General features: G+C 40.2%; 1 protein-coding gene across 9 annotated transcripts in view; it reads left to right on the top strand.

The window, feature by feature from the left end:
* VPS54 (VPS54 subunit of GARP complex) overlaps positions 1-20343 on the top strand; it is an 85145-nt gene that overhangs the window by 57440 nt on the left and 7362 nt on the right. For 8 of the 9 annotated variants that reach the window (XR_006280356.1, XM_043512039.1, XM_038394243.2 and 5 more), the window contains 9 exons: positions 1210-1391; positions 2549-2661; positions 3906-3969; positions 8440-8545; positions 11573-11660; positions 12517-12638; positions 12751-12831; positions 16986-17093; positions 18132-18226. Coding sequence is in view for 8 of the 9 variants with exons in the window: in XM_043512039.1 (XP_043367974.1) it covers positions 1210-1391; positions 2549-2661; positions 3906-3969; positions 8440-8545; positions 11573-11660; positions 12517-12638; positions 12751-12831; positions 16986-17093; positions 18132-18226 (959 nt within the window). In the remaining variant the exon portion in view is untranslated. The remainder of the gene's footprint in view (positions 1-1209; positions 1392-2548; positions 2662-3905; positions 3970-8439; positions 8546-11572; positions 11661-12516; positions 12639-12750; positions 12832-16985; positions 17094-18131; positions 18227-20343) is intronic. The other variant, XM_038394240.2, reaches the window with a different exon arrangement.

Genomic DNA, 20343 nt, shown 5'->3' on the forward strand with positions numbered 1-20343 from the left:
GAAATCAAGTAACTGCTCATTCCATCAAAGGAACTTTGTGTTACCTAATGCCCAGAAGATCACTGGTATTAACATAACACACCATTTGTAATATACTGCCTCATTTCTGCTGAAATGAGCTGCCTTGAAATTTGCTTTGTTAACAGAAGGGTTGTTTCCCTATAATTTCCCACCTGTGCAGCTCTCACCTATCATAGCAATGATGGGAGCATTAGCATAGACAAGGTGCTGGCACTTGGTAGTATTTTAACCTGTCTAGACCTACTTTGAGCAGGGTAAAGTGACACAGTGTTTTAAAATGCCAGCAGTCCCTACATTTAGGACTTCCCTGTCTCCAGAGACATTGAACCAGTGTTAGCAATGGCGGGAAATTTTAGGGAAAAAGTCTTTGTCTAAGCAGAGCTATAGATACCAATGTTAACATTTTAAATAGTTCTCGTTAGGCATGAGTATTCACATTTCAAACTAACAAGGGTGGGGACACAGCTCCTTTAGAGCTGTTTTTTGTGTCTTTCTCTGCAGACCATGTAAGACAGCTGTGCCTTGGGTCACATTTGGGAGATTAGCTTCAAACCATAAAGGTCAAAAACTTAAATTCTGTAGAAATGGATGGCGCTGTCACAGAAGTGATGAAACAGCATTCTGGCCCAGCTGATTCACTTCAAGACCTACCCTAGGGATAGTCCTTTCCAATAAATCATGATCCAGAAGGGCAGCTAGGCCAAATAACCAACAGTGAGCTTAGTCAAGGAAAAGGCATGTTCATCATCATCCTCATGTCAGATAGTCAAGGTTACACCTGGGTCTCATTAATTTTTATGGTTTAAACACAGTAAAACTCCCTCATGTAGATGTGGCTTTAGTGAGCCTGTGCTGTAGGGCTTAAGTCCACTACCAGGGTTTGAAGCTTCACCATTTACAACATCTGGAAAGGTGCACCTGTGTGGAGGCCCAGCATGCCAAGTTGTGCCATTCAGGACACAAGCAGGCAGTACCTGGATGACACTAGCCAGTGGTACAGATCACGATGCAAGCTGTGGTGACACACAGGTGTGGCACAGGCTTGGTGGAGATGTCTTCCCTGCGGTTTAGATTCGGTTCATTTTTAGATTATTAATAACAGCTGCCCCACTGCCCTGTCTCTATCTTTAGCTGTGCCTGTGACTTTGGGGTGTTCCATCTCCTAATACCAGTTTCCCTTGCATTTAGGATGGGTTCCTGGAGAAGTTGAATTCCAATGAGTTTGTTGCCCTGTCTCGATTAATGGAAGGATTTATCTTAGACACTGAACAGATCTGTGGCAGAAAAAGTATGTCGTTGCGAGGAGCACTTCAGAGTCAAGCCAATAGATTTGTGAATAGATTTCATGAGGAGAGAAAAACAAAACTCAGGTACACACCCTGCTTCTGTGTTTTTAAAGGAATAATTTTAACAGTCGTGCGTGAGACAAATGGAGATCTTTTACTTCCTGGTACACAGTAGCCCAAATTTTATTTATAAGTGAAAAATTGTTTTTGAAATCCATTATAATGGTTTGTTGTAGACTGCTCTGTTCCCTCTATATATCTGCTCTTTATGCATAGTTTGATCCCATTGAGCTGGACTGCCCAAACATGGTCCAACTGAGGACTGTATTAGCTACCAGAAGGATTGAAGACCTCCTGCAACTTCTTCTTTGTGTTACAGCTTGGCCCACTTGTCCTGCACAATCATCAGGGTCTGGTAACACCTGGAAATGAGCCCTTTAAAAAGTCATCCCTTCTTTAGAGCTCTGAGGAGGACCATCTGCTACTGATGTCCTCGGCAGCTGCTTCCGGGTTTTACCAGTGTCTGATGATGATATAGGGCAACGCTTCTCAGGGATGTGTGTTAAAGGGGCCAACCCTTAGACATTACCAATCCCCAGTAATGGAGAAGGTAACTGACTGCTATCAGGCTACACCTAATTTGTATTAAATGGAAAAGATGGCAGTTACTTTCATCTTCAGTTTGTAGGTGTGTTCTTTGTAGACAAGAAGTCCCAGCAGGTCATATTGTGGTTTGGTCGTTGGGGTCAAACTGATCTCCTGACTGCTCCATTTTTCTTCATCACTCACTCATTTCTTCCATGCTTTCTTTGGTATGAGTTTAGGTTTTCTCTGTCATGAACTCATGGAACAGTTTTCAAGTTAATGTACAGCAAGCACCTTTCCTGTCATTCATTCAAAACCACATCTTTTCTGTAAAGCATTGCAGCTGCAGAGATCCCACAGCACTCTGTATTGCCCGTCACATACTTTTTCAGTTTCTTGTGTTTTGCGTACTGTTTCATTTACTCAGTCTATGTATCCTTCAGGCAAGGACAGGGATGTCTGACTTATTGTTGCAAAGCACCATGCACCCCTATCTAAATGTTGATTGCTAATAACATTTCAGGCCATTGAGTCTTTTCTGACTTTGAATCCTTTTTAATCAATGCAGCTTTGACTCCATTGCAGTAGAGGCAAGAGAGTCTTCAGGGCGACACATTTTATTTACTTAATCTCCTTTCTTTTATGTTTATAAATAGTTTGCTGCTAGATAACGAGCGCTGGAAGCAAGCTGATGTTCCTGCTGAGTTTCAGGATCTTGTTGATTCTGTATCAGATGGCAAAATTATTCTACCTGAAAAAAAAGCAGGTGGTGTGTATTTTGTGTTCTAATATTCTCTCCATTTTTTTTGTAGTGTAAGTGCTACAGTTAAATGTTGCAAAAATTCTGCTATAACTCCTTTAGTCACAAGTTCCTTGTGTTCTGGGGGGGGAACAAATACCTCTTTAAGGCTGAAATGTTCTAGGCTTCATCTCGGCCTAAAAGATTTTTTGGGAAAGTTTAAGCCATTCAGCCATTTGTGAATTGAGAGCCTAGGAACAAACCCTAACTTTAACACAGGGATTCCCATCTTAAGAGTTGCAGCCCCTTACAGGATGCCAGAACCCCCCCAGGATATATCGCTGATGTGTCAGAGGAAACTGCTAAGCGTGTATGCTCTCAGCATATCCCCTCTGTCAAATAGTTCTCACTCCTCCAGCCAGCAATGTGCAGGGTAAGGCACTGGGTAGCCACTGGCATAAGTGGAGACCTGGGTTCAGTTTTCTACTCCATCCCAGACTTGTTGTGTGACCTTGGGCGAGTCACCTAATCTGTTAGTGCCTCTGTTTTCCCATCTGTAAATTAATAGTCCTTCCCTATTTCTCAGGGGTCTTGTGTGGATAAATACAGTAAAGATGGTGAGGTGGGGCCCATATAAATATCTAAGACAGAAAACAAACACATGAGATGAAGAAAAATGGCCAAAGACAAAAAAGGACAGGAGAGCGGCATGATTACGTAACCTCACTGGGGTAAGGCATGACATAAGGGGGCATAATGGATGCAAAGGACATCCCAAGACCCAATGAGTGCAGGGCTGGCTCACCAACATAAGGTTGGAAAACCACTGCTTTTGAAAGAAGTATTTTTAGCTTCTCTCAATAAAACAGGATTGTGGCAATATCAAATTTATCATAGGAGCAGTGTCAGTGAGGACTTGTATTGCTAGGCTTGAAGAAATAGGTTTGGAGCTAAAATAGTGATGGCCACTGAAAATCTGTTAAAGATTTTCTACTATGCCCTCTCGACTTTTTTCTGCCGTTGGTTTAACCTTTTGTACTCAGATAATGCCAACATGCTGCTCTTTGCCTCTCAATCACTGCAGTGTATAAATATAACTAATTATAATAATTATGGTAGGTAGCCAAGTGGACTTTGCATAAAAGAAAGGATTGGTGCTCTGGAGAGTGATTGCTTTTCAGACCTCAGCAGGGGAATCGTTCGTTTTTTGAGATAAGTTTTCTGCACTTGTTTTTGGTTCAACTCACCTCACTTTTCTGTTTAAAAATATCTAGCTGCTGAAGAAAGAAAGCCAACTGACTTCCTTATTGTTGAAGGACAAAAGTATGCTGTGGTTGGGTAAGAGGCACTTTTTTCCCCTTAATGATGAGTTGGTTGGTTGTGCTTTGAGTAGAAATGTATTGAAGACTAACAGCTTTAGCAATCTTGCCTGAATCAAGACAAACCTCCTCCTTGCCAAATACATTTCTTTTCAGTTCTGGAGCAGTTATATAATAGTAGATGTTATGTATCTTTTAAAGATGCTACATCTGCTTAAAACATCAAGCTGAAATTTAATTATTATTTTTTACTTGTAATTCTTACATCAAGGTGTGCACACACTAGTATTTTTGGTTCATGCATAAATTTCTACTCTCGTTGCCCCAGTGGTGTTTCAAAATAAGAAGTATATATGGGTCAATGGTGAATAATTATTACTCTAAGCTCAGTAAAATTCCCTTTAAAAGCAAAAAAGGAGGTAAAGCAAGTAAATCAATACATCTTTGGTGTTTTGTTCTCGGGTACATCTGATTTCCTGATATTTCTGGATTGATGGGGGAGAGGTAGGTATGCTGAGGTAGGGAGCATTGAGGTAGGGAGAGGTAGGGTAGGGATAGCTTCCAGAGTCACCTAGCCAAATTGGAGGCCAAAAGAAATCTGATGAGGTTCAAGAAGGACAAGTGCAGAGTCCTGCACTTAGGAAGGAAGAATCCCATGCACTACTACAGGCTGGGGACCAACTGGCTAAGTAGCAGTTCTGCAGGAAAGGACTTGGGGATTACAGTGGATGAGAAGCTGGATATGAGTCAGCGGTGTGCCCTTGTCGCCAAAAAGGCTATTGGCATATTGGGCTGCATTAGTAGGAGCATTGCCAACAGATTGAGGAAAGTGATTATTCCCCTCTATTCGGCACTGGTGAGGCCACATCTGGAGTATTGCGTCCAGTTTTAGGGCCCTCACTACAGAAAGGATGTGCACAAATCGGAGAGAGTCCAGCGGAGGGCAATGAAAATGATCAGGGGGCTCAGACTCATGATTTACGAGGGGAAGCTGAGGGAAGTCAGCTTGTTTAGTCTGCAGAAAAGTAGAGTGAGGGGGATTTGATAGCAGCCTTCAAGTACCTGAAGGAGGGTTCCAAAGAGGATGGAGCTTGGCCGTTCTCAGCGGTGGCAGATGACAGAACAAGGAGCAATGGTTTCAAGTTGCAGTGGGGAAGGTCTAGGTTGGATATTAGGAAACACTATTTCACTAGGAGGGTTGTGAAGCACCGGAATGGGTTTTTCTATCCTTAGAGGTTTTTAAGGCCTGGCTTGACAAAGCCCTGGTTGGGATGATTTAGTTGGTGTTGGTCCTGCTTTTAGCAAGGGATTGGACTATGTGACCTTTTCCAACCCTAATGTTCTATGATGTCACCGTTTTTAAGAAACTAAATTTAAAACTAAAACAAAAAAATTGTTAAAAATGTTTCCGGGTTACTATAAAATGTTTTTCTCTCACAAAGTCATTGTGTAAAGATATTTTGTACTTTCAAATCCTGAGAAATAAATAAGAGCTATGTGTAGCTTGAAAGCATCTACTTTCCACAAACAGAAGTTGGTCCAGTGAAAGATATTGCCTCACCTATCTCATTTCTCCGAATACCCTAAACTCAAATGAAAATTTTGTAGCCAGCTGTCATCTTTTGTGGGCTGTCTGATGATGATATGCCACTGATTACTCAAAAATGAGTGGCTCGGTTTTTTAACAGCAGCCTGAAGAACAGGCCTTAAACTGGTCTTTCACCATTTTCACCGTGCCTCCGTGGGTCACAACTGAGAATACCAAATTCAGGACAAACTGCTGAGAAATAGGGCAAACACACCCCAAAACTGGTGGTTATTCTCCCGTAAAATATACCAAACCGGCAACAAAAGTAAACTTCTGTCTCACCACACTGGCTGACAAGAAGTCAGAAAAGCCATCTCTAGGAATTCCAGTCCTTGTATCACCACCAAAAACACTAGACATAATGATGAGTGGTTATTTAAAACCAATTTCATCAAACAAAAGGGTTCTTCTAATCCCAAAGGACAAGCTACATACCCTGGTAAATGTGTAAGTCAGATCTTACCCAGTTATCATGCTGTTGCCAATCCTTTAGTATTCTAAAATCTAAAGGTTTATTGATTTAAACAAAAAAAGAAAGAGAAATGTGAGAGTTAAAATTGGTTAAAGGAATCAAATTCATACAATAATTGCAAAGTTCTTGGATTTGGCTTGGATCAGTGATGGAATAAACTGCTGGCTTAAGTTAAGTCACTGGTTGCTTCCAAATCATTGAAAAGTCCCCAGTCCTTTGGTTAAAATGCTCCCATTAGTATAAGTCCATAGTCCAGAGGTTTGAGCAGGCAAGAGGAAAATGGAGATGTCTCTAGGGCCTTTTATAACTTCTGCCAAATGAAGGGAATCCCATTGTTCTCACTGTGGAAAATTACAGGTAACAAGATTCAGGTTTCAGAGTAGCAGCCGTGTTAGTCTGTATTCGCAAAAAGAAAAGGAGTTCTTGTGGCACCTTAGAGACTAACAAATTTATTAGAGCATAAGCTTTCGTGAGTTACAGCTCACTTCATCGGATGCATCCAATGAAGTGAGCTGTAATTCACGAAAGCTTATGCTCTAATAAATTTGTTAGTCTCTAAGGTGCCACAAGTACTCCTTTTCTTTTTTCAGGTAACAAGATGGTGTTTCAAGTCGCATGGGCAGGTCACATGTCCATGCATGATTTCGCTTAGTCATAGCAAAAGCCATCACAGGAACGTCCATTAAGTTTAAACAGGCGTCTCCCATGGTCCATTGTGAGTTAAGTGTTCTTTGATGGGCCATTCAACTTGAATAGTTCCTTCACAATGTTCTGGCTAAATATCTTGTTGTACTATGCATTGAAGTTGCATTTGATAATCTATGTCTGGTCATTTAAAGAAGAAATATCTTTTATTTATTTTTTAGCTCCTTGAAGAAATCAACTTCAGTATTAACTAGAACATTTTAATTCTACAGATTTCTACAGACATTTTTATTCTTCTGTTTCACCTGATTTTTTAAAAAATACAGATGTAACAAAAAATAACCCTCAAATCAGATGGCCTCCAAATATCACACAAATGCCTATTCTGGATGTCTGTACATCTTCTTTCTGTACCCTATTGTGTGGAAAGAAGATTTTTGCTTTGCAATGTCAGGATACCTGTTTGGAATACTAGCCTTGCCTGTCATGGATGGCCTGGACTGTGTTTTCTTGTCTTCTTCATATTTGAGTTCAAAGAATTGCAGATGCTCTATATGGGTGAAGTCTGATGCTGACAAATACCGGGTACTTGCAACTACCGTTAAAGTCAGTTGGAATTATGGGTGCTCAGCATCTCTGCGCACTTCGTGCTATGTGTATAAAATCACTCAGTCTCTTACTGATTGTGCATTCATTACTGCCTCTTCAATGCCCGTCATTGTCTGTGTGCTACGGATTTTTTTTTTCTCGTAGCACTTGCTCAAAATTGGCAAGGATTACACAGTATTTTAAGACTGGAGCTTTATATTTTCCTAATGATGTGTGAATAGATCCCTCCATTCATACAATAATTATTTCTATAAAAATATAAAATAACTTGTATCAAACTCCAGGAACTATTATTCTTGCACCAGTTAAGTATTTTTATAAGAATTTTTTTTTTACCCATCTTTACATATCCTTTTGCATTCCAGTTATTTTACTGATCTGGAGAAAACATTTCAAAAGCACCTAAATTTCATGTTCTCAAAAGTGATTTAGGAACCTAAGTCCATTGATTTTCAGTGATATAAGACCCACTTATATCATCAGGCCTGTACTGCTCCTGCAGTGAGTCACTTATGCCTCCTTTACAACCCCTTTATGCTGGAGCAAAGGCCAGAATTGGCCCTGCGGTCTCCTGCGATGTCATCATTTTACTGTTTCCTTAGTCACCATCAGGTCTTCCAGGATGGACAAGACCTGGATTACTAGTGTAAAAAATCAAACAGAAACAAGTAATGTTCTTAGACAAAAACTTTCTTTTTCATCATGAAGCAGCAGCAAAAAAGGCATAAATCTGTTTTCATGTCAGTCCGCTTTACCATCTTTAAATTTGCGTGAGGGGGTTTTCAGAGGAAAAATAGTACTTAATACTGTAATCTCTAGCACTAGGGGGAAATGGTGTCTGGTAAACCTTTTTTTATTCTTTTAAAAATTTAGATTGGCAGCTGCACACAAACGTTAACAGAGCTGGATGCAACAAATGGGAAAGGAGAGCATATAAAGAATGCATCCGATGAAGTGAGCTGTAGCTCACGAAAGCTTATCCTCTAATAAATTTGTTAGTCTCTAAGGTGCCACAAGTACTCCTTTTCTTTTTGCGAATACAGACTAACACGGCTGCTACTCTGAAACCTGTCCTATAAAGAATATGTTAGAACTATCCCTGCTGTCTACAAATCTGTGGTGTTAGTTTGATTTATTAACTAAAATTGCATATTTGACTCTTTCTTTTCTTATAGGACAGTGTTGCTATTAATAAAAATAATACTTGAGTACTGCCAGTGTGTGGATAACATCCCTTCTATTACTACTGACATGCTTACTCGTCTGTCTGATTTATTGAAGGTATGACTATCAAATTTGTAGCCCAAACTATATTAAGATCTTCAGGGCAGGGAATACATCTTACTGTCTCTAATACTCCATGAAAATGTATGATTCCATATCAATGATTAATAATAATATTGAAAAATAGCTTGACTGTGATCTTTGCTGTAATTATAGGAATCACAAGGCACATATTGCAGGGTGTAGTTGGGTAACACTGTGAACTCATCTAACTACAATTCAGAGTAGACACGTTATGTGAAACAACTAAAGGAAAGCCATTTGTCCTCTTGTTCACCGGCACTTTAGAGATCCCTAGTAGCCAGCCAGCCAGAGATGTTTTGATGTTGATTTTTGGAGTCAGATAGTTATTTTTCCTTCAGGCTGGATGGATGGTGTTGTGAAGGAGAGGATTGTGGCTAGGAAAGAGCAATGTGAGCCAAAATTCACTGTTCTTTGTTTGTAAAACCTGGGAAAAACAAAAACCCTGAGTCTGTAGAGGTCATGTGGGGTATCAGTTATTACAGTGACTAAATAGATAAATAAGCGAGAACATAACCTTATGAGTATCAGGGACTAACATATACTAAACTGCAAAAGTATTCAATAGTTTCATGTGTGACCAGACAGTCTCATATCTTTTCCAAGTTTTTGTATTAAACAGAGTCATTTTTTCCATGAATGCAAGAGAGCTCACTGAGCCAGTCTATGTATGAGGGAGAAATTACAGATTTCTATTTTCCATATTTCTTAATATGCTCTTCTAGAGGTGAGAGTTGAAACAGACCAATTGTCTCTTATCCTTGCATGAATCCTTGAGCGTAGCCATTGAAAGAAGAAACTGGGAGACTGGTAGCTGATGTTTGTTACACTTATGATTGAAGGAGGCCAGTCTGTCAAGGCCAGCTCCTCGCTTAAGACAATTTGGATAGAAAAAGGATTAACAAAAATTGAAGATATAATAGAAATGGAAGTTTACCAAATTACTAGGTTACAGACCTTCTAAATCAGTGGTTCTCAAACTTTTGTACTGGTGACCCCTTTCACATAGCAAGCCTCTGAGTGTGACCCCCCCCCAATAAATTAAAAACACATTCTTACATATTTAACACCATTATAAATTCTGGAGGCAAAGTGGGGCTTGGGGTAGAGGCCAACAGCTCATGACCTCTGAGGTAATAACCTTGCGACTCCCTGATGGGTCCCGACCCCCAGTTTGAGAACCCCTATTCTAAATATTCCTTTCTAGGTTACAGACCTTTTAAATATTTTTTTATATAGGGGCTTTTCTTTCCTTGGAATCATAATTCAAGTTCATCCTTAAAACTTTCCATTAACAGATAAATTATGAGCATTCCTGTTGGTATATTTCTTTTTTCATTGCTAAAATGGCTTGTGCATTTTATTAATTTCTGTAGTTCTTATCTCTGTGGCAGCTAGGCAAGCTTCAGCTGTAGCCAGTTTTATCTGAGGTATAGGGTGCAGTGTGGTTCTCAGATAATCAGGTCCCAAACCATTTGGGGCTTTGAAAATGACCACCAACACCTTGAATTGCACTTGGCAGTGAACAGGAAGCCAGCGTGTGGACGTATGCACAGATGTCGGGGTTGGACTATGCAGTTTTGCTGGTCTAACCTTCACAGATAATGTAGCCCCAGAAGAGAGACCAGTCACTCCCACAGCACAGAAATGCCAAAGTTCTCTGTTATAAATTGTCAGACTTAGGGAGTCTTACTCCACTAGCTTTTCAGCCTTCTTCCTTGCCTCATTGCTTGTCTTGCCATCTGATACCTGGATGACCAGTAAAGTTGATACAGGGAAGGAGTATTGAGGAGTCAGTCTGTCAGGAGTCCTGGATAGCAGATGGTTACGAGTCCAGCGCTCCTTAGAACAGTCTGAAACTCCAGGTTCCTACATTTCTGTGCTGGTACCACAGAAGTAGGTAGAGACAGACTAGATTTGGTCAAGAGACTCTAGGGCTTGGCAATGTTCCTTCCATTCCCACTCCACATTCTCTGTCTCTGGCAGCACCAGTTGTAGACAGTGGTCCAGTGCTCATATCTTATCCATTGCAGTCCTGCTTTGGATAGCTAAGTGTAGGTAGCTACACGAAGAATCTTTTTTTCACACTCGCTACTCTCTTTGGAGACAGGGGCCTTGATCTCTGAATGGGATCATGGATCAGTGGGATCATTAGTACTGCTGAGAAAAATGTTGCTCCTCTCTCAGTAGTGCTTAGCTCTTTACCCCTAAATGATTTTTTCATACTGCTGTCTATTACCAAATGTGCCAGGTTTGGCGGGGTTGGGATGGGGAATAGGTCAGACTCTAAATCAGAAAATCAGTTGCTTGATGATTTCCATAGGACTAACCTTTCCTGCAATCTGCCCCATCCAGCCAAGTTCAATGGCACTATACCTATTCACCTCCTCTGAGGGCCCTGTGCAAGAAGTATTTATTTAGTCTTCCAGTAAGAATTCACTATTCCCATGCATTCATCTGGAGTAAGGATGGAAGTACCTTAGCCGCACCCCATGACAAGTCAGAGCTGCCTCCAGTATTTTCAGAAAGAGAAGCACAACCCAAATACTTCAGAAAGAGGGAGAGGTCAGTCCCAGAAATGAAATAATTGGGAAATAATTGTCCATTCTTAATGCCCTCTATTTCCATTCCTATCCCAGAAATGAATCCAGAGAGCCATCATTGGCATGAACTGATTCAAGAAACACCAAGAGCCTGATTCAAAGCCCAGTGAAGTCAGTGGAATGACTCCTAATGATTTCAGTGGGCTCTAGATCAGGTCCCGAGTAAGTCCTATGCAGATTATGAGATCCTGAGTAAGCACACAAGAGGAATCATTAGAAAGAGCATGGGACTCTCCTAGAACGAGAAATCTGCATAACTTCAGTACCAAGCCCAGTCATCTGTCAGTGATTAAAGTCTTGCTCACTTTTATCTAAAGCATTTCTAAGGTACCTATCGTCCCCATACTCCCCCTATATTACATACAGATCTTCAACTCTTACTTTTTTCTTTCTCTGATAGTATTTCAACTCCAGAAGCTGCCAGCTAGTTCTCGGAGCAGGTGCATTGCAAGTTGTTGGTTTGAAAACAATAACTACAAAAAATTTAGGTATGGATTTCTACTTTTCAAATCTCATTCCTATTTAAAACACTAAATATTCAGGATAAGCCATCTCCAAGTTGTAGTGCTCTGGAAAAGACATGAAAAGTTAAGAAGGGGTTACCATGATGTGTTTACTTTGAATATAGAATTTGTATAAGAATCTATGAATTGTAGTATTGAAGAAGTGTGCTGCAGTGTGTGTCAGATATGTTACTTGGAAGTAGAAGAAATTAATCTCTTAGCCAAACATGGTCTTCAGTCAAAATAAGTGACTTTGGAAGCTGTAATTACTACTTAAATCGTGACCTTGTCACAGATGGAGTTGTTTGCTATTTGGAGTTTGAAATTTGGAATACTCAGTATTTCCATTTTTACAAGTAGCAGCATCCTGCCTATCTTAAATCAACCCGTGTATTTCAGCTGAATATAGTACTCTGTGCTTCCTGTCCTAAGCTGTTGTGAAATGTTGCTGCGCTCTATTAAATAGCTGCCAAATTCAGCTCCAGAGGTGACTGCATTTCACTAGCGGGCGAAAGAATGTCTTTGTGTAGCTCCATATACTACAGTCAGTCTTTACTTAGCTAAAACTCCCATTCCAATCAATGAATTAAGGACAGTGTGAGTTGGTACCCTCAGTGTGAAGTGCTCTGGATCCTTGACATGAATATAGTTATGTCAGATGTTTGTATTTTCACTAAATGACTTTGTAAATTTTCACTTCCAGTTTATCTTCTAGCTTGTTTTTGAGTGTTGGATCTGTATTGTGTTTTTTAGAGAAGGTGCAGGCTAGGCTGTACAAAATGGCTATATTTGTATAATAATTAAGCTGTTTTTTTCCTTTCTCTTACTTCTGGATTTACAGCTCTCTCTTCACGCTGCCTGCAGCTAATTGTACATTACATTCCTATTATCAGGGCTCATTTTGAAGCTCGACTGCAGCCTAAACAATTTAGCATGCTCAGGCATTTTGACCACATTACTAAGGTAATTCTTTGTGTATCTTCTAATTAAACTCAATATATGCTCTTTCTCAATTGTGCTGTGAAGAATATGAATGTCATTAGATGGTAAATAAAACCCTATTTTTCCATTACAGGATTATCATGACCACATAGCTGAAATTTCAGCAAAGCTTGTAGCCATAATGGATAGCTTATTTGACAAGCTATTATCAAAGGTAATGATTTATGGAAATAATTATACTCTACATTGCATTTGGGTGTTTCATTATGTGCATAATCTTAGACTAGATGTTTCAAACAGAGTCTACATTTTCCCTATCTAGGCATTGTTTAAACCTATATACACAAGGTCCTACACTGGACTTAAGAAAATATATTCTTTAAGAGTCAATGCATGTATGGCATTAACCTTTATAAAATCAGCATTGGTCATATTTTGAATCTCTTTTTGATGCAATAAATTGTTACACTTTCCTTGGTGCAGTAGACACTGTGAATATAGTAGCTCCCATGCTTTACCAAGATGCCTGGCTATTCTGCTTCCTTGGACAGTCTTATCCAGCTCATGGCTGTTGTGGCTAGCATTTCCAGTCATGCTGCTGGCTCCCAGTCGCATCCCTGAGAGCAACTCCAATTTCTTGCTCTTCTGCAGTGAAGAGTCTGGATGCGGCTGCCTATAGAAGCAGCTGGAAGCAAGAAGGAGCCAGTGCCATGTGACCTCCCAGTGAAGTGTGTACCCCAGGTTGAAAACTGATGAGCTATAGGAAATTGGCATGAGAGAAAGGATGGCCAAGTGTCTGGACCACCAGCCTAGAGCTTGAGAGATCCGGGACCTATTCCATGCTCCGCCACACACTTCATGTGTGACCTTGGGCAAGTAATTTAGTAACCCTGTGCCACAGTTCCCTATCTGTAAAGTAGGGATAATAGCAGTGTCCTACCTCACAAAGGTGCTCTGAAGATAAATTCATTTAAGTAAGTGAGGTACTCAGGTATGGTGGTAATGGGGTTGTATAAGTACCTAAGATAGATAGATTGTATCTATTTGTTGAAATCTGTGTCAAGTGATCAGTTTGGCTAAACCTTATGGGCCAGATTCTGCCACCTTTACTCACAATGAGTAGTACTTTACTCTGCAAAGCCTTCCATTGGTCCCATTGGGACTGCTGATGGTCTGAGGGACTACTCGGCAATAGTAAAGGTGACAGAAGTGGGCTGTCAGTTTTGATAATTAACATACACCTTACATAAACCTTCAGCCTGTTTTGTTTGTTTTTTAAAGCTGCTTCATAAGGAAATATTACCGTAGGGAAAAATGAACCTTTGAGTGACCAATTTGACTGGTTCATGCAAACACATTTATTATAGAAGCCAGTTAGAATTCAGACGTTCATTGTCCAATATGAAGTGGGTTGGTGAAATCTAGTTATGTGATTGATCATTGGCATAATTACATAAACAGCACCTACACTCTGTTTCAGAAAAAGTAAAATACCAGGGACAAGGAGAATCTGGGAATATATTATGGTCTCCCTCTCTCTCCCCACTCAACATTTCGTTAGGCTAGCAAGAATTGCTGCTGATGGGGAGTGCGGGGTCAGATTGCCACAGAGAGAGAATGGGAGAAGGGTTTCTTTTTTTCTGTCATGTTACAATGTCTTTTCATTGATTAAGTATGTTTTAAAAGACCAACACTGGCAAGGTGACAAAGTCCAAAATAGTATTCTAAACACCAAAGACCGAATAAACTTTCAGTCTGTCAAATGTCTTCCCTGTCACTTTTATTCTCATCTCTTGAAAATGAGTGTTTAACTCCTGGCCCCTCAACAACACACTCATAGTGCAGGGCTTATCTGGATTGTGGCTAACATGCATCTGCCATGCCGTCCTTCCATCTTCCCTGCCCACTCTTTCTCACGAGCTTGCAGAAGATTTAAACTGGCAAGATTCCTGCTCTCTGAAGCTCTTGAAGGTGAGGATTGTTTTCAATTTTAGCAGTTGGCTCACATGACTACAGCCAGCAGGGATAGGGGAGGAATATTACGACATATGCTAGCTTGCCTACCTTACCAGTAAACCCAGTCCCTTTGGTTGTTTGGTACCTAATAGAGCCGAGGATCTGTGATCCTAATATTACTGCTACTCTCCTCTTGGGTGAAAACACTGAAGGACCTCTTAAAACAGAAAATATGCAACAGCTAGGGAACAGGCATATAGGTCATTAATTGTAGCCTTTTTTAGCATTGCTTTTTAGGGGTATGTGTCAGAGTCTCAAGGCTTGACTACCCCATAAATAAAAATGATTACTGGCTTTCAGTGTGTAAATCTGAAAGAATGAGCAAGTCATTCTAATGGCAGTGTTCTGGAACTTGGCAGTGTGGTGTTAAATGCGTTTAACAAAAATTGATATGGTCTAGAAATCACGGACTGAATGTTGGGTGACAGGCTCCTCTTCACAAAACAGTCAGCATGGTCCAGTGGACAGGGTACTAAACTGGGGCCCCAGAGTCCTCAGTTCTCTTGCTGGCTTTGTAGTTGATCTGCTGTGATGGCAAACCATTTCATGCCGCTGTGTCCCCTCCTTCTCTTGTTTAGATTGAGAGCAATTTGGGGCAGAGCCTGTCTCTTACTACATGTGTGTACAGTGTCTAGAGCAGTGGGGCCCTGGTCTCAGTTGGGCTCTGGAGGCACTGGTGTGACACAGTTCTGTTAGTTGTAGAGGTGTAGGTAGAAGACAAACAGAGGTAGTTTATTAGTGAAAATAATATAGTCCCCTAAGATGCCATGGCTCTCTTTGAACCTGTACTTTTGTTGCTGTTTGGAAGCAGCAATAAAAGCTCTGAGCCTGCTCTGGCGAGGTGTTGAGCATGATAGAGGCTGGAAATGCTGAGCAACTTGCACGATTGCAATCCATGATACTTGGGCTGAACAGCCATAGGTTTAGCTTGCATGTTTTCTATGAATTTTCTACTTCAGAGATGCATACAATACAATACAACCATTTCTAAACCAGAAGACGGTCATTCAGGTCACTAGGAGCCGATTCCTGCCAATATTCCCATATATAGTACTCATTACCTAAATAGTCCAATTAGCCTTAGTGGTAATCAATCTTTAGTAGGCCATGTTTGCTGGATTCGGCCCTTTGTCTCCAAGACTTATTTCTCAGATACAGTTAAACTATTTTCAGAGTAGCAGCCGTGTTAGTCTGTATTCGCAAAAAGAAAAGCAGTACTTGTTAGTCTCTAAGGTGCCACAAGTATTGCTTTTCTTTTTAATTAAACTATTGGCATTCCTTCTCTTCAGAACTTCACAGGTAACGCCAATTTTTCTCTTTCAAGCAATGGCCAAGCAGAGTTCTCCAAATTCACACCTACTGCAAGCAGATGTAACTCCTTTTAGTTCAGCAACGTTTATAAATTAATAATAATCTTTGGGAATTCATCCATAGACCTCAAAGCTCTTTACTAATTAGAGTAAGTATCATGATCACCTTTTCCGAGATGGGGGCACTCTGGGGCCTAAACCTGCTTAACCAGGCCTAGACTTGGAACCAACCCTTGGCCATGAAACTACAAATCAAGCTTTACTGAGGAAAGTATTGCAGCTAGGACGTTGCTTTGAAAATCACAGTACGATCTTTCCTTCTAGGTGGGGGAATGTAAGAATTTTGTTCCCTTGCAGCAAATCTCCTTTCAATAGCTTGTTTCTCAGATATCAGCTGTGCTCAAGGAAAGGTACCTCTCATCTTATTCACCCTTGGTACTTTTCCTCGTTCCTGAGGAGGAGTCCGTACTGTCAGCAACTGACAGTTCAGCTGTATTTTTACCTGTTCTTTGGCACATGCTGTACTTGATATTCAGCAACTTCCAATTATGTGTTCTTGATGAACTTGCTTGTTTTCTTTTTTCAAATATTTGTACCGGAAAGAGAAGTGGTGCATACATCATAGACAGAATTATTTCCTGTTACCTGGGGAGAGAAATGGGGAGAGGAGGCTAGTATAAGGTTGATGGCATATGCACATTTAACTGTCATGGTAATCATTCTCTCCCTAAAATATAACTGAGAGGTGTAATGTAAGCCAGCTAAAAATAATGAGCAAAAAGCAGCAATTAAAACTAATCAAGACAAATGGATCAGGTGGGGGAAATCTGCTTTGATCCCTCTTTGATTTGAATTGCCCTGTTTGATTATAAAATGTAAAATGCCATAGATTCTATAATGCAAGTGCCCATGGATCAATAACAGCGTTTAGTTGATGAAGTCTGAAGGCCTAGCAGCATCGGAGGCAGCCAAGAACATTTTCCTTTTGACCATTTTCTAAAGATGTTGGAAAACAAGTGACTAATGTTGTCTTTATTACCAGTATGAGGTGAAAGCTCCTGTTCCTTCAGCCTGCTTCAGGAATATTTGTAAGCAAATGGCAAAGATGCATGAAGCTATATGTGATCTCCTCCCTGAAGAGCAAACACAGGTGAGCATTTTAAGTTGTTTTGTAGCTATTGTAACGCTTCCATCATAAACCACACGTCATTACCAGTACTTGGGATACTTTTGCTTTCCACAGGAAAAAAAAAAAATCTAGTGAATATAGTCATGTTGTGAACAACAAATGGGATTGCAAATACCATTGCAGTGAGTTCAGTTTGAATTGAATCTTTTTTCTCTTTTGGGGGGTTCTTTTTTGCAGTAATTGCTCAGCTCTAGCTCCCCAGGGCAAGACTGAGCTGACTCTCTTCCCTTTTGCATCAACCTTGTGCTTAATATCTAGATGTAGATATCCTAAATACAGGAGTTAATGGGGAAATTCTACACAAGGGCAATAACTTGGCAATTGTGGAGGGTCATGTTGAGAATCTCCCAGAATTATTACTGAAATGTACACTAGAACAGCCATTTTATGTCTGTAATGCAATTTAAATTTAAGTACAGCCCTGGATTATTCATGTCACTAAATCTGCTATGAGCCCAATCTTTTCTAGGTGTGCTCATTATAATATTAGGCTACAGTCAGTGCTTTTATAGATGGCCAGGAAGGACCATTCTGTCACCGGATTGCAGTCTACTTCTTATGTCAATAAGAATTGTGCTAAAAAACCCATAGCTGATTACTGATCTTTTTGTTTTATGTAAGAGTTACAGTACAAGAAAGAGAGTTTATTATTTTATAGCACCTACAAGTGTGCGGGGTGCCTCCCAGACAGAGAAGACAGGTCCCTGTCCCAAAGAGTTTACAATGTAAATACCGGACTTGATAGACAAGTGAGAATAGACCGTCCAAAAGGAGCCGAGAGGGTACAGAGGGAAAGACAAATTATAAAAAACGTTAGTTTAGGTATGCACCCATCCTAGAGGTTCAAATGGTTGTACTTCATTAGTGTTAGTGCACTCCTAATTTTTTTGCTGGCAGTGCTACAGAAGAGAGTTTTGGGGAAGTATGATATGAATGAAGTGAAGTTCCTTATTCTGATGCTATGACACACGGGTTACTGGGTTTTATGGTTTGTTCTAGATGTTGTTTTTAAGAATTAATGCAAGCTACAAACTTCATTTGAAGAGGCAGCTGGCCCACTTAAATGTAGTCAATGATGGAGGACCTCAGAATGGGTATGTATGGACACTTGTTTTAATACGAATTTCCGCAGTAGCGACAATGCTTAGTTCTCTCGTAAATCCACCTGCTGTAATCAAAACACCACTATGTGCTGTGTTTAGAATGCAAGATCTATTTGGAGCCCTGTTCTGCTTAAAAGGTGCAACTTAAACAGGGCTCTGCTTTTAGAGAAAATAGGGGAGGGAGAGGGAACGTAGTCTGTTGAGTAAAGAAAAGTATTGGGAGGCAATAAATCTGGGTAATATTCCTTGCGCTGTCACAGATTTGAGAGACCTTGGATGTGTTATTTCATCTGCCTGTGCCCGTTTTCCAGTGGTGACAATCGTTACTTACCTCACTCGTCACGTGATGCTTAAAGCACCTTGGAAACATGAATTAATTCAGATGCGGGGCTGGAAGGTGCTAACTGTGATCAAGAATTAGTGTTTTATCTGTGTATAGGGAGCTCCCCGAAAGGAAATGTTTTTAAAGCAGAACCAGCAGTAGGGCATTTTTCTCCATAAAGAATTCTGATTCTTTTTAAACAGAGCCTATGCCAACAGGACTCACATACTGCTTTTTTTCCCTTCCCCAAATATATTGATAGGAATTACCATACCTGATTAGATCAGTGATAGTTCTGCTGCCGGGTCTCCTATCTGACAGTGGCCAGCACCAGATACTTCACAGAAAAATGCAAAAAACTTGCTTGTGGACAATTATTGAATAATCTACCTATAGTGGAAGTTTCTCCCTAACTCCTCTTACAAGTTTCCTCCTGAAACTTGAGGGTTTATTCTCTCCTTTTTTTATCCAGTCTAATGAATTGAGAATGTTTTTGTTACCCATATAAATATTTAATTCCTTGGCTTCAATGAGACGTAGTTGCAGTGAATTCCATAGGCTAATTATGCTTTGTGTAAAGTATTTCATTAGATTGCTTTTTCAACTTTACTTTTTTAATTTCATTGAATGTCCCTTTGTTCTGATATGATAACAGGATTAATAGGAGTGCTGTTCATAGCCTCCAACCAGTTTATGTTGTACACCACTCTTATGTCCCCACTTATTCATCTCCTTTCCATAAATTAAACAATCCCATAGAAGAGAGTGTGAACTTTTTCCATGCCTGACACCAAACCCCTTCCATTTCTGCCAGTGCCATTCAGTAGTCAAGGCTTAATTGACTTCCAGGTGAGGGTGTACCACTAATTTATTGACTAGCATTTTATCAGCATTCTTTCTCATCCTTTATGCATCTTAAAATTGTGGTTGATGATTGCTACTACTCACTAGAGCTGGCCAAAACTCCGGGATTTCAGCTCACCTGGAGTTTTGGTATTTTTGAATTTGCTTTCTGATTTGGAATGAAAGCAGATTTATTAAAATTTTCCAGCCTCTCAGCAATGCCTGAATATTTTGTTTCAGAAACACCAGAATATGGTGTCCCTGAAACTAAGTGTGAAACTTGCATTCCTGTTAATGTTACAGCTGCTGTTCAGTGAATAGCTGTAGATAGGGCTCCCAAGGGCTGCTACCATAGAGTGGAAACCCTGCCAGAGCTCCAGCTATACAGAAAGGAGACCTGCCTGTGTTCTGGTGAAGGTTTTGTCAAATCTATTACAGATCTGGTGAAACATTTTGGTTCAGTGAATTTCTGACTAGCTCTTACTGCTCACGCAGATGCCAACATCTCATCCTGTGTGGCTATAGTTACTTTAGAACTCAGAAATGTGTATGGGTAGGTTCATTAATGACCACTGACTTTCACCTGCCATGGTGGTTGGCACATGCACTTAGCTTTGATAGGTCTTCCTGAAGTTCATAATCTTCTCCACTCTGACTGCTCTAATTTTTACCTACAGATTTTTCCAAGTCACTTATCGTACATTGTAAAATCCAGTTCTACTGTGAATGTTTGGACACCCCACTATTAATTTTACCATTTATTCTTATATCTTAGCCAGTTTCTAAGGACCACAATACAATTCACCCCAATTAGTTCCCATGGTAGCTGCTTATGAGGAATTATATCAAATGCTTTTTGAAGTCTAAATTGTCATGGTGTTCTGCTTTGTCCATTTTGTTGATGTGCTTAAAGAACAGATGAGGGAAGCATGATTTTTCCTTA

The sequence above is a fragment of the Dermochelys coriacea genome, chromosome 3 (assembly GCF_009764565.3).
Source record: "Dermochelys coriacea isolate rDerCor1 chromosome 3, rDerCor1.pri.v4, whole genome shotgun sequence".
NCBI lineage: Eukaryota > Metazoa > Chordata > Testudines > Dermochelyidae > Dermochelys > Dermochelys coriacea.